Here is a 15,067-nt window from a genome sequence, read left to right as displayed (position 1 = left end):
CCATTCCACGAACCGCTCGGCCTTAATGAGAGGAATGTGTGTCAATGCGAAATGAGAGTCCCGGACAGAATTTAGTTTTGTTTGAGATATGCCTCAGCCATCTCTTCATTGGAGTCACATGAGGAGCATGTGCATCCTCAGCGATCAAGTGATACTGTGAGGGGATCGAGATTTATTGCCAGGGAATGTTTGACAAGAAAAAAGCCTTGATTTGCCACAGATCCTCATTTCCCTCCTGTAGCGAATTTATATAGGAAGCAGCAGTGGTGGAGAAAGTATTTAGATGCTTTACTTGAGTAAAAGTGCCAATACCTCACCCTAAAAATACTTGACTTCAAGTAAAAGTACTGCATCGAAGTAAAAGTATAAGTACGATTCGGAAAATGCATTTACAGTTTTACGACTAAAAGTACTGCAGAAAACATTGCAGTAAGAAAATATTTTTTAATATTTTAAAGCAAAAGCAGAAAATCTTCAGATTTAAGAAGCTGGAACTGTGAAATATTCTAAACAAAAAACATATTATCAAACTGATATGTTTGTGTCATTTTCTGTTCATTTTAAGAGTTTTTCGTAAGTATTTTGTGTCAGAATCAGATTTTATAAAGTAAATCTGTAAAATAAACGTAGTGGACTAAAAAGTACAACATTGCTCCCAAAATGTAGTAAAGTAGTATAAAATACTTGCGTAAAGTACTTCAAATGTACACTTCAGTGCAGTACTTGAGTAAATGTACTTAGTTACTTTCCACCACTGGGAAGCAGTGCACTTTCTTCCATTGTATATATGAGTGTTTTTGGCATTTGGGGGCTCTGTGTAAAGTGAGGTGCCTCTCTGTCTATGGTCTAACCGCAGTGGGACTGAGATGGAGGGGAACCCCAAGCTTTGATCCCGTCTCAACAACCCCAGCACTGCTGAGTAACGGCCCACAACTGAACCGTGTGTGTGTGTGTGTTTGACAGAGGTTTGGATTGTTTTTTTCACGGTGGTGGTGGTGGTGGTGCGGTTGCCTCGTCGAACAGCAGTGGATGGTTGTCAGAGGCCTGATAGAGGGGGTTGGGGGCAGTGGTACAAAGAGCTGTTCTGGTGAAGGAAAATAGTTCATGCTGCACTGGGATTTCCTGCCTTTGCCCTGGCTAGCCCCCCCCCCCCCCCCCCCCCCCCACTCCCTCTTCTGTCTACTCTGTTCTCGACGCCCTTCAGCAGTATGGAAACTGTTCGGACAATGTTTCAGCTGGAAGATGGTTGGAGTAATTGATTTAATGAAAAGGGCTGCGGGGATCGAGGGGCGAGAGATTGGGTGTTGATCCAGACTCTTGCAATTTGAGTTTCCATAATACCACCCCCTCCATTAATCTATCCAGCTACAGGCATGAGTGGATAGTTTTGACTGCACACTCTCGTTCCCGTCGCTCACATTGACATGTCTGAATGTTATCTGATCTCTTATCATACACATCTGGACAGAGGCCCGAGATGTACTCAGATCCTTGTACTTAAGTGGAAGTCCCAAATTGAAGGAATACTGTGTTACAAGTGAAAGTTCTGCCTTCAAAATGTTACTCAGTAAAAGTACAAACCTATTAGCATCAAAACATACTTAAAGTACCAAAAGTAAAAGTATTCATTACGCAGATTGGCCCATTTCAGAATAACTTTATTGTAAGTTTTGATCATAATTATTTAAGTGTTTGTCAAAGCTAAAGGTGCAGTTAATTTAAATCCTTTCTATGCTGAAAGGTAGCTTGTGAATTCACTCCAGGTGTAAGAAAAGTCTTATTTAAGTGTTGTTTATATTTAATATCATTAATCAAAATCTACAAAGTAACAAAAGGTATTAAATGAATGTAGTGGCATAGAAGTACACGATTAACCTTTGAATTGTAGTGGGGTAGAAGTACAAATTAGCAAAACATTCAAATACTCAAGTAAATGTACTTAGATACTTTACATGACTGCATCTGGAATATAAATCACTTCACCCTGACGTTGCCTCTGTGAATAGAAGCACGAGGCTGCTGCTCTTGCTTGTATTAAAAGTAAAAAAGGAAGGACAGGTGCGTCACCATTTGGCTTTCCCTCAGACGTATCGCATGGGTGTCAAAGAGGAGGTGGACGGGGATGAGGAGTTTAATGTTTATACCAGCCCCCTTCTCTTCCAGGGGCTTTGATCTTAGGTGTCGGTGGCGGAGCTAGGGGGCATGTGTCACTCATTAGCAGTGTGGTGAGAGTGTGCTGGCTCGCAGCTTTTCCTAGCACACTGTAGAGGATGCTGTGAAAATGGCTGCTCGTGGGGTGTTCCTGCTCATAAACCTTGAGGGTGGCGTCAGGGTTTTTGGGGGGGGGGGGGGTGGGGAGCAGAAAGAAAACAAAAACCTTAAAGGAAAGCAGAGCAGTTCACTTTAATAATATGTGTTGAGCACGGCTTTGCCCTGCACACACTTATGCTAAACTGATAGCACAGGAAGTGGAATAGACGATTTCATTGAAAAGCCCCGCTGCCAGCACTCCCTGTCTTAGGAGAGGGGGGGAAATGGAAACCAGATGTCTGAGATCCACCGTGAATATGTCAAAGCCCTCAGACTATGTCAGTTCCTCCACATCCCATTGGTGGACAGAAACGTTTCTGCACTGTCATCAGTAATATCTATAATACTCCCTCCCTGTGAATATCTCCTACAGTTTTGGCTGCAGATACGACCTGGAGACCCCGGGAAAGAAGCCTCACTGTTCCAGAAGATGGTTTTTTTCCTATGTTCCTTAGGTTTCAGACCTCACCACATTCCTCAAATTTCAGGGTAACTTCCCATATCCCAGGGCTCAGTCGGGTGGCAAATCTCTCAGCACTCCTTTGTGGATAGATTGCTTTCTCTTGCTTGGGAAAATAACAAGCTATAGAGTAATGACTTAACAAGCAACGGGATAATGGCTTCAACATGTGCCGGACTGGTTGCATGTGTGCGTGCATAGATTTGGGATTGTGCGAGTGCTTCCTCGCTCGACTGTGTGTGTGTGTGTGTGTGTGTGTCTATTGTTTGACTGTGCAGAATCAACTGGTTCTCTGTTTGGTTGCAGTTGTTTGAAAGCTGGACCACTGATGAATAGACCAGCTCTCCCCCAGGTCTGGAGCCTCGGAGGCTCTGGGGAACCAGCAGCCCCCCGGTGCGTCACAATGACAGGGACGGCCTGTGGGGTGTCTGTGGGAGTGCTGGGTGTTTTCCATCATAACAAGCTGCTGCATATACTGTGGGCCTCCCACACAGAAGAGCCCTCCTCAGTGTGTATGCCTGTGTCACCTACATCTGTGTGTTTGTATCTGGAGACAGTGTGACAGCATGTGTGGTGATCTATGGCAATATGACAGCTGTCGAATGTGTGAGTGTACATGAAGCAGATTGTTGCTGTTTACTATCCGCATCTGTTCCTGGTGAACACTACCTCCAGTCTTTGATCTCCATTGGAACAAAGGGGAAGCACTCGAGAACTTTATCTCTCATACCGGTGTGGTTTTAAGAATCTGTGAATTTGTGAGGCTATTCATGGGAAATGACGCGCAACAGACACTATAGTGACTCAATAAGTAAATCTCTGCCTGTTAGTGATGTGAGCAGCAGAGTTACTCATGGCATGATGCAGCTTGCCCGGGGTAGTTACTTCTCCTTTTTCACACACAACTTTCTACGTTTCAGCAAATCAAAAACCTTTAAACGTTTAGAAATTGCGAGCACACCACCTGACACTGTTTACACACTGCAAAGCCATGACATGTCCTGACAGGTGGGAACAAATCTGCATCACTCTTTCATAATACTCTCAGGGCCTCCGGCAACAGCTTCAACGTCCTTTTGCACCTTGTCTGGGAAAATATGCTCAGGTGCATTCCAGTTTGGCAAACAGGTGATCCATCCTCCACTGACAGGTCAAAGGGAGTCTAAAGTGCTTAACTTGTGGGGGTGACTCTCTCTGCTTTTAGCCATGCTAGAGGCGTGGATAGCAATGTCTGTTGTATTTCTGTTCACCACTGCACACACTGAAATATACAGCTATTAGGGTTGTCAATACATTTAATAAAGACAGTCATGGTGTCTAGAGGGTAAATCCTACTAATTTTGGTGATCCCCTTCTTTGTTCTGTTATGTGAATTGTTTTAATTGCTACACAACCGTTATTTGGATTGACATACAAATAAGCATCCATTTCCCCCTCAGGATTGACTAATCACTTTGTTGATCCCTTAAACGTCCCAATTTGATATTCATAGCTTTGATGAAGCATAAAACAACAATTACTTGCTATTTGAATGTCTAGTGAAGTCATATTTACCAAAGAAGAAAATGAAGTAACTCTCCCTGTGTGTGTTGTAATCCAAGCCTCTCTTCATAAACATGAGTGTTAGCCAGCTAGCTAAATGGTGGTTGCTCTCCTACTGCTAATAATGTCTTCCAAACTCACAAGGTTGTGAGGCAACCCTCTATATCTCCCTTTAATTTACACTGTTAGCTCTTGTTAGCTGTGTTAGCTGTGCTGCTGTTGTTGTTACTTTTTGATGCTGTTAGAACCGTTAGCTTCAGGCTACCAACTCAGCCTTGGACATGTTGACAACCGTGAGGAGACCTAACTATTCATCAAGAACAATCATCAAGTCTATTTTGTCCAGTTCTTTGGTTTATTTATTTTACTTTGATGGATTTCCCCATCAGCTACTTTGTGTTAAATGTAAGTATACGAACACGCTAAACAGAGATGAAAAGTGACTAAACATTCTGCGTGTAAGCTTTGTCATTGTGAGCATGCAGACCATTTTCATCATTTAGCTCATAGCAACACAAAGCTATTGTTAGTAACAGTACAACTATAAGTAATGTAAAAAAAGGGCTGTGCTTTGTTCTACTTTTGGAAGGGGTATCAACTTTACAGACCTCAGTTCCTCCACTATACAGCCTCAGAGCTACTGGCTTCTAAGTGGACTTTCTTTTTTTAAACAGCAGTCACATAAGATTTAGGATTGTCTTTATTTTTTATTCTGTTGAGGTCAGAGTAATATCCGCTTTGGTTGCTTTTGAGTGCAGCAGACTACTCCTTCGCTAGCTGAGATGCCACACAAGAATTTGGGAGTTGTGTTAGTTAAGAAAGCTGGGTCTCTCTGAGAATCCCTTGTTTCCTGTCTCAGGGTAGAAGTCGGGTTTATTTTCTCTCCCTCCTTCTCCTATCTCACCAGCCCCAGTGTGAGGCAATGCCCAGAAGGACACAGAGGAAAAGCAGAGAACCCCGGCGCCATCCATCCTTCCTTCTACCTCTCCCCCCCCCCCTTCTCCTCTCGCTCGCTATGCTTCTCACTGGCATCGAGTCCGCAGCAACACATGTCTCTGATCAAGTCCAGCCTGCGTCATCAGTTAGTAAACTCCAGGCTCCAGGAAAACCAACAGAGAGCACATTCATAGCCGGCGACCCTGTGACTGAGTGTGTGATTCATTACTCTTTAATATGCACCCCCTACCCCCATCCCCTAACCCACCCAACCACTTCTCCAATCCAGCCTTTGGGCAACTCCACAGCCTGATCAAATCCATCATTAAGCATACTTGTGGTGTTACCGCTGTTGGCCTTCTTATTTACCAGATGCAGCGGTTGCGTCTCAGGCCTGTTTGCAGCTCAGTGGAAAAGAGTTAGCTCTGCATTCTCACATTAACTTCAGGACTCCACACTTGTGCTTCACTGTCCTGTTGTCTTTAGGATGAATTTGACCTGTTTTCAAGTGTTTCTAATGAGATAATGATCATCAGATTGTCTGTGATTCATTGAAATGAATAGCATCTGGTGTCATTATGTGCTGCCATTAAATATTTGAAGTGGTTTCCAAACAGTAACGCCACTAAACGTTGACATATAACATGCAGTCTGTGATTATCCATTAAGACATTCTCTTCTGATCTAGTCAAAATATCTCAAATGTTTGTCTTTTTTAACTCAAAACTAAGGGTTTAACTGTTGTGTTTAATCCATACGATTAAATAAATATTATAAACAGTCAAACCAGGTCAAAAGTTGCAAAGTTAACGAGAAGATAACATGTTAAGAGTGAGACAGCACTGAAGAAGATCTCTGAGAGACAAGAACCCACTCCAAACTGTTAGCTGACAAAAGTGTTTCACAGCAAAACACTAGAGAGTAATGAAGTGTCCTCAAGCAAGGTGACAGACATTGAGAGGTGCTAATCTTGGAAGAGGAGGCCAAAGAAGTAATACACGAGGTGAGAGGTGCTTGGGGAGTAGCCTACAACTGAGGATAGGATGATAGCTTCATTGATATCAGACCAGTACAGTCTTTCTATTCTTGAGCATAAAGCACAAGGATTGCTCTGCTTCCACATCCGTAGACAGCTGTCTCGTAACACCGACTCCTCTATGGAGGTTATAACGCAATTCACAAGTTATAAGGCGATGCAGTCACACTTCATGGGAATGGGCCGCCGCTGATTATCATCTTATTATAAAGTGACTGTAACGTGTCAGTTGAAGGACTACTGAGTCTCAGGTGATAGTCACAAGTGTGTGAGGTTCACGCATATCAAGTGTCTGTGTTGAGGTTCTTGTTTAGCAGATCACTGACTTAACAGCAGCCTGAAGGCTTTTCCTGGGAGAATTCTCTCCAGGTCTTGTGTGTCATGAGTGCAGGATGAGTCCTGTTTACGAGAGGCTGACAGTTCCTTCCTGTCTCCCAGGCCATGAGTCCTAACTGCTGCTGCACTGAAGGCCACTCTCTAGTTCCCGGCCACCCAACTCCACACCGAAAACTTGGCTAAAAGAGAAGGCATGGGTGGGACAGCTGATGGGGGGATGGGACATGGCGCTGGCCGTGGCAAAGTGAAGCAGCAGGAACAGCAGCAGCAGAAACAGCACTCGAGCTGCAGCGGCTCCTCCACAGGCTGCTTTTTTTGGGTAAAGTAGGCCAATGTAAACTCCCACTTCCTGTCGGCCTTGTCTCAGAGGGGGAGAGATGATCCTTCTGTGAAGAGGGAAAGGGCTGCTGCTCTGGAGGGACCATTTCCACACACACACACACACACACACACACACACACACACACACACACACACACACACACACACACACACACACACACACACAGAAATAGAAATACAGTCGCAGAGGCAGGCAAGAGAGTGAGTGGGAGAGAGCAAGCGAACGAGGGAGAGAGCGAGGAATACACAAACACAGTGGGGTTCAGGAATGTTAAACACATGCTTTATGGCATAAATAGCAGCCACTTTTGGTAAATTACAGTGAGTGCTCTGGCACTGTAAAGCACACAGCAGGAAAACGCTCTCAGATTTCAGATCCAGGCCCTGTACTCTCCCAAGGAACAAGTATGGGAGCGTGTTGTGTTTTCATTTCTCTATAAAAAGGCAGACATAAGTACAGCAAGTTGTGATGCAGCAAAGATTTGAATGTAGGAGTTTTTTTTAACTGGGACTTTGCAGCTTTTGCGGTTATGGTGAACATGTAAGACTAGAAAGGAACAAGGCAAGATGTTGATCTAAAAGAATAAAGCAAATTAAAATGCCGCTCATCTATTCCATGGAGAAAAAGCACCTCCTCATTGAAGCTTCAAAAAGGAGGTTGATAGAAAAAATGTGCTGAGGAACAAGCAAAACAAAAACCTCGAAGAACAAGCAAACTTTTAAATGAGGGGTTGTCAATCGTCTTTGCTAGCAGAACCTCACCCTAACCTCAGGACATACCAGCTGACATCAGAATAGTCCTGAACTAACCTCCAACAGCTGAGATTTTAATAGCCCTTTTATCCAAGAGCATCCTGAGTAAAACAATAGAGGGCATAACGACCAAAGGAGTCTCACATTAGTTCCATATTGGACCTGGTTCATGTTCGTGCCACATATGTTTGGGAATCTGTTCAAGAGATTTATTATTAAGCAGTGGTTAGGAAAGTATTCAGGAACTGAAGTACTTAAGGATATGGAGGAATATGTGTTTCCATTCAAATTAAAAGTGCTCAAAACTGAAAAAGTTCCTATTTTACTGTTATACTATTATGTTATATCATTAGATTCTTATTTCTCAAGCAAGTCTCTGACTTGTTTAACTAATGGTGATTTTGTGATGGATTAATCTGCTGATTGCCGTCCATCCATCCACACTCAAAATTATTAAAAAGGTAAAGCAGTGAGTCTTTATATTTGTGAAGCTGGAACCAGGACATATATTGGGGTGAACATGACTAAACAATAATATAAATAGTTACAAATACATTTCCTGTATCCATTAAATTACATCACACTTTATTTAGCTGAACTTTTTTTGAGAAGTGACGCAGAATGTGCAATCAACCATGAAGAAACAAATAAAAAATCGCAAGACCACTTTAAGTGCATTAGCTTCAAATAAAGTGCTACAAATGTACGTAAGGTGTTCTTTGGGCCAAAGTGCAGTCAAAGCAAGTCGGTGTTTCAGTCTGCAACGGAAATGTGTGGACTTTCTGCTATGCTGATATATAGGGAGGTCATTCCACTATTTTGGAGCCAGGATAGTAAGTAACATACGGTTTATTAAGAAAAAAAGTACAATATTTTCCTCTGGGATGATGTGGAGTGAAGGTAGAAAGGGGCCTCACAAGCAAAGTAAAGTATCTTAAACTTAAGTACAGAACTTGGTTACATTCGCCCACTGGTGTAAAGTACTGAGTGTGCGGGGTGAGTCACTGCTGTATGATGCAGTGGTCGTCCTGGTAGCTGTGAGCTGACTCAGTAGGAAATAAGGAACTGTGGAGTGGAACAGCTTACCTCACTATGATGGGTCTCATCCCACGTACACCAACTAACTCACTCACTCACTCACTTACTCTTTCGATAACTCACTCACTAGTGGCCTGACGTGCTGACTGAAGCAGAGCCGCCATGGGAACCTCCAGCTCCAGCCTGCGCAGACTCTGACTCACTGTCTGGTCGGAGGAAGAGGAGAATGCTATACTGTCCCAGATGAGGAAAGAAGTACATACACAGCCTACTATAGTTCCACCGTAAGGTCACTTCAGAGTGTAGGGAGAAATCATGGTAGATCTTTGGGGTAGATTGAAAACAGAAGTTCAGCGAAGTTCTCTTTTACACGCAAACATATCCAGCAGTGTTTGCACAGTGACAGTGAGAAGTAGACGGCAGGTGGAAACTGGAAGCAGGTGCAGTCAGTTGTTCCCGTCCATCATCAAAGTGTGTTCACCTGCACATCTGCAACGTCACCACAATGGTCAGGTCACTCGTCGTCACACACCTTATATCAAGGTGCTGAACTGACAACCCCCAGTTAATGATCAAACACACCTTTCATAACCGACGAAACGACTGCGCCCAGATTCAACTGTACAGGCGGAGATTTTTTACTCTAATGCAAAGGAGAAAGCAAGTTTTAATAAACATAAATTACTTTATTGAATGAAAATTCATCAGTTATAACATACAAGAAATAGGAGTGAACACACAAGCATGGTACAAAAATTGAAATAACAAAGTCATCTGCACATTGCACTATAAAACACTGCCATAAAAAGGTTTAGGAAAGTTTAAAAATGCAGCTTTGTACTGCACCGACAGGATCACATGTTAGTCTACCATGTCTCCATGGTGTAAACCTTAAAATCTTTGGTCCCAGCCTTCTTGCGTTTTCAAACTGTTTTGGCGCTAATTTCTACTAATACTGCATTCAATTTTATATCGACAAATACTAACTGAGGTAAAAAAAGGCACATTTTTGGTTTCAAAGTAACACAATTTCAAGGCACAAATTCATTTAAGTTACAAAATATGGCTTTTGGCTTGTATTATTAACACTGTGGTAACCTTGAGTGCATGGCTTGCATTGTCTTCCGCGTTGCAGCGGCGCTTGCAAAGTGAAGCTTCTTTGGAAAATAACAGACAGCATGGCTTTTCCTATCTGTGAAAATCATCAGATAAAAGAGAAGGTTTGGATGTAGACAAAATAGAGGCTTAAAGTGATCCTCACCGGCGAAAAAATAAGGACTTAACTGATGCCATTCTTTTGTGATGACATGCTTCCTCTTTTTTTTCTTAAGCAAACCAAGGGCAGTGGAAGTCACCTGCTATCAGCCGCCGAAGGTCATGGCTGTAGCACCTGTTAGCACCTCGTCTATCTACACCACAGTACCAGGGACAGCTGTGTGTGCATTTGCTTTTTGTGTGTGTGACGGTGTTTGTGTGTGTGTGTGTGTGTGTGTGTGTGTGTGTGTTTTGAGGCACGCTGAGAGATTTATTCCACCCACGCACCCCAACTCTCAGCAGCTGTGTCTAGGCTATGATCCTGAGCTGGCCGGCACCAGGACGGAGACAGGAAAGAGCACCTCTTACCCCGATGAGTTCACTACATATTTGGTCTTTAGGAAACGGGCAGAAAAGCAACAAAGGGGGCTGATATCAAGTGAGTGTCGGCTTTGCTCGGTTTCAAATTTGGTCCGGCCATAAAAACCTGAGTCTAGATTGGAAGAAAAAAAATCTGCTCTTCAGATGTTTTAAAAAGTCATTTTGGCTTGTAAAGTCAGATCTTTAAATGAGGCTTAATTCCCTTCAGGTCTTTAAAATTAAGCCACTTCATGCTCTTTGTGGCCTCGCAGGTCATTATCAGGCCAGCTTGTGTGGACCCCCTCTCCGTGGCCCTCGACCCCCCTGAGCTCTGACTGTCCCCCTCTTGTCTCTCTGTGGCGGTCACACGGCAGAGGAGCAGCAACCGGAGGAGCTGTGCTTCTGCAGCAGCGACATGCGGCTGAAGGTGCGAGAGCAGACGCCACATTGGTACTTCTTCACCTCAGCGTGAGTCTGCAGGTGAGCTCGCAGGTTGGAGCGGTCGGCGAAGGCCCGGTTGCAGTGGGTGCAGGAGAACGGACGCTCACCTGGACGGAGAGAAAGGAGAAAACACATCAGAAAATGTCAGATAAGATATACTTTATTGATCCCAATTTGAGACATGTTTTCGTCACAGCAGCATGTTAAAACAAGGCATTGCACATAATGTGAAAAGGAAAAAAGAGTAAATAATATCTCATAAATAAGTAAAAAGTAAAATATTTAAATATTGACAGAGAAAGATAAAGATCTGTAGACAAAGGGCCAATTACCGTTAACACAATTTTAAAGCAGGATATTATTTACAATAAGTGTGCATGGAATAACAAATTAAATTAAATGTAAATGTCAGGTGATCGACAGCCAGAGTTCACAAGACCCCTCCATAAACACCTCACACACACACTGCAGATAATGAAGAAGCACATGGTGTGCTGGTGGGTCAGAGCCTGACTGAATTAGCATGATTCAATCAGAGCCAAATGAGATCAGCACGCTAACAAGTGGCTGCAGTTACAAAGTGCTCAGTGATATCAGAGCCTTCAGGCATTCCTTTAAACCTTTTGTCCCTCCTGTGTGTCCCCAATCTGCTGTCTTTCCCCAGCAGCCGTGATAAGACAATTAGCTGACGAGTCATTGTTGTTGGGACATTAAACACAATGAGCGATCAATGAGCACCTGGTCTACAGACGGCTACCCCATGTGATAACATCTTCTGGTCAAGTGGTGAGCTCATCAAACTGATTGTCATGGATATCCTGCTCTGTGATGAAGGAGGGACCTGCTGACTCGCATCTAATGTAGATTCACAGCTTCTACACACTAATTCTTCACTCCTGACTCAACAGTTATCAATATTATTAAAACTCATCTTATTCCATTTTACATGTATATAGTTTACTTCTCCTGCATTACTTGCACATTGGTCGCTTGCAACATTCTCTTGCAGTATTGTATTTCTATGTGCACTATTTATTGTCTTATCTATATCAAGGTTGCTCTGTTGAAGGAGCCTGGGACTTGAGTTGTTCAATGCCATAAAGTACACTGTAGCTTCTGTGCATATGACAATAAAACCTTTGAATCTTTAAATAAAGCAAATGAAGAAATGTGTTGTTTTTACCTGTGTGTGTGCGGATGTGGCCGCGCAGCAGCCAGGGCCTGGAGAAAGCCTTTCCACAGGTGGTGCACACACAGGGGAGTGTGTGTGAGCGGATGTGCATCTTCAGGGCCCCGAGGCTGGTGTACTCCTTGGGGCAGTGTTTGCAGAGGAAGGCCGGCCGGGCTGCTGTGGAGGGGGCCTTCCTCTCCTCCTCTTCCTCAGGGGGGCTGATATGAGGCATGACACCGGTGCATTTCATCCGCTGGCGGGGGGCATATGTGTGGACCGGTTCTGGACTTGGAGGGTCTGATGTGCGACCTTCGTCCTCCTCTCCACAGCTGCTGGCACTGCTGCTGAGGCTGGAGGGGGAGCTGAGGTCCAGGGGCCCTGGGGTGGCAGAGGGCTCTGTTTGGGAGATGGGCAGGTAGAGGGCGGGCAGCACACTCAGGTCCCAAACCAGACCTGTGGTGAAGCAGGTGTTGTCCCCTGAGGGGAGCTCAGCGAGGGGATACCTCTCCAGTGACGTGTCTGAGGCAGAAGGAGGAGGATGGTTTAATCATAATGCACACTATATACATATGACAAGAAGTAAAACAGCACAATGTGTCTTAAACACATTCCCCAACTACTCCCATACTGTCTGTTTTCTCTAAGGAGATAAACTCATAATTCCTCAATATTAACTGAGCATAAAGTTGGAGCGATGGGAAGGTTTCATGGGCCGTTTCCTCCCACGTATTCACAAGGGCTTGTAACATGAATGGTGCTCTGTCTGGTTGCAGAAAGGAAGGGGGGAAAGTGCATCTAACGGGCCCCGACTTGAACGGGGAGTAGCCGGGTTTGCTGTTGAACCAGACACAAAAAGCACTGCACTGTTGATTCCCAAAATACAACCACCTTCAACTTAAAAGTCACAACAAAGCTCAACTTCGCGAAAACAGGTGCATTTTACGCATTCAGTTAAAAAACTTTCATAAGTCATACAGAAATATAAAAAAAAGTTTCAACTCACCATTGTGACATACCAGTTCACTGTAGTTTGGCTTTTGTTTCGCGAAGTACTTTTTGACCAAGAAAGATCGAGGCATTGTCCTTGTGAGCGTCAGAGAACTGTGCGTAAAAGTATCCCGTGGTCGCGACGCACAGTTTGTACAAAGAGTAAAAAAAAAACACAAATCTTGTTCCTCGGATCCGCAGGAAACGTCTTCCTATAGTCCTCAAGTTGGAGCGGACAAGTGTGTGAGTGTGTGAGTGTGTGTGTGTGTGTGTGTGTGCAGCGTTCATGCAGAATGACTAAATACTGGCCTCTGTTCTGAAGTACTCTGACACAGGCGGTAGGGGTGTGCTCGCCCCGAGGGCCCTCCCCACCTCCCGTGTCACCGATCAAGTGCTCAGCATGAAGCCTCCATGCACTTTGCAACAACAAAAACACCAGCAGCCTTTAGACAAGGGAGAGACCCCAGTGGTGTTGACCTGCAGACAAGAAAAGGTGAAGAGACAGTAGCGAATTATTACAACTGCGCGAGTGTCATACATTAAAATCACATACTGGGACACTATTAAGCAGATGTGTGGACACCTGGATATGTTGTGAAAATATAATTGCAAGCTCAGGTGCACAGTTTAATTACTTTTTAAAACACTGCAACACCTAGTATCAACAGGCAACTGATGTAAGGAATTTAAGCTGTTTCAAATTTGCTGAGAAACTTTATCAAACTTTATTTTTTAAACTTTATCAAACTACAACTGCAGCCTTAAGGACTGGTCGATAGTCCACCACAGTACATAGCTCAACAGTTACATTCAAACCAATATAAATGTAATTGTAATAATCAAAGTCTCCTACTATGACAGTATGTCTTTTTAACACTTAGGGTCATGTCTAGTTATCAGTCACTCACTGTTTCTCCTCATTTGGGGAATTTAGAAGGAAACAATGTCTCAAAGTGATTATATCATGAATGTGCAGACTTCAAAATTGTAGTTTTGTATTACTTTAAGGTTAAAATGATTGTATGAATCAATATGTCATGAAAGGGTTATTGTTCTCAGGCTGTGATAATGAGGTGTCGTCAGACTGTCATCAGACCTGCCACACTTTATTAAATACATTTAAAAAATAAAGCTACATCTTGATACACAGGTTGTCTGTCTTGAGTACTTCAGTAGAGTACCTGCACCATCTTGTGGAATAAAGGCAGTGATGACATAGCACGAGATCATTCCAATGAACACTAGGTGGCGCTTTTATAGAGGTTCCTTTACATTTAGAGCATAGACAGGTATCATTTCAAGGGATTTCCAAAACTGTGTCACCTGGGAAATTAGGGATTTAAACACACTGTGACTGATGGCTGTGCTTTGCCTCTGTCCTGCCAAAGACCTTCTTCTTCGCTTGTTCCTCAAACTGCGACAGTAAAAAAATCAATGAGCTATTTTTGTCCCACATTGTACACCCCCCACTATTGACTTTTTAAGACATTCAAATACGGCCTGAAGGGCAGTAAGGTGTGGGGGATATACATTTCACAAACCCAACAAGACTATTTAAGATGATACATCTTCAAGTTACAATTTGTTAATTAGATATTATTAATAAGCAGTATAATACTTATGTGCAATATACATATACACTCAGCACTGCGAGTATCTTGCAGGAATAAAATGAAAACGGGCATTCTTTGTACAACCTATGAGAAGCTTTAGGTCACTGGCAAAATGAAGTTTGCCAACATCAAATTCATGGCAATGCTCAAATCAACAGCCACAATGTTAGCATTATTGGAAACATATCTGGAATGCAGATTAAACTGTAAACAATAAAACACCATAAATATTATCATACATAGGCCTAGTATAAGTACAAGTGCAGTACATATTCAGTTGGATTATGGCCTCAGGCTGAGTGACAGTTTATATTTCTTGCCTTTTTTGTGGAGTTTGTTTGTGTTGTGTCTAGCAGATAATGAATCCTTCCCCAAAAGCCAAAGGTTACTCTAGATACGTTGCCCACATATCTAAGAGTGAATATGCATCAGTTTAAAAAAAGCGTTTGCTTTCATGTGTCCTTGCAGTCAAACAAGGACAGGGTCAT

The 15,067-nt window shown here is 43.3% G+C and overlaps 1 protein-coding gene across 1 annotated transcript; it reads right to left on the bottom strand.

Moving 5' to 3' along the window:
• Positions 1-9,418: 9,418 nt before the first annotated feature.
• snai1a (snail family zinc finger 1a) lies at positions 9,419-13,268 on the bottom strand. The gene is made up of 3 exons (XM_034212373.1): positions 12,983-13,268; positions 11,992-12,498; positions 9,419-10,915 (listed from the first exon to the last, which is right to left on the bottom strand). Exons 1-3 carry the CDS (start codon positions 13,056-13,058, stop codon positions 10,731-10,733), a joined length of 768 nt encoding a protein of 255 aa, XP_034068264.1. The 5' UTR covers positions 13,059-13,268; the 3' UTR covers positions 9,419-10,730.
• Positions 13,269-15,067: the final 1,799 nt, after the last annotated feature.

Source organism: Gymnodraco acuticeps, unplaced genomic scaffold (assembly GCF_902827175.1).
Source record: "Gymnodraco acuticeps unplaced genomic scaffold, fGymAcu1.1, whole genome shotgun sequence".
Taxonomy (NCBI): Eukaryota; Metazoa; Chordata; class Actinopteri; order Perciformes; family Bathydraconidae; genus Gymnodraco; species Gymnodraco acuticeps.
The sequence above is the reverse complement of the archived record's forward strand: the minus strand, read 5'-3'. Positions and strand labels throughout refer to the sequence as shown.

Bases quoted from the DNA above. Each gene is read 5' to 3' on its own strand.
- snai1a (XM_034212373.1), bottom strand. From the start codon at position 13,058: ATGCCTCGATCTTTCTTGGTCAAAAAGTACTTCGCGAAACAAAAGCCA. The intron at 12,499-12,982 runs GTGAGTTGAAAC...CTTCTGCCTCAG, and splicing joins TGAACTGGTATGTCACAATG to ACACGTCACTGGAGAGGTAT. The intron at 10,916-11,991 runs GTAAAAACAACA...CTCTCCGTCCAG, and splicing joins CCACATCCGCACACACACAG to GTGAGCGTCCGTTCTCCTGC.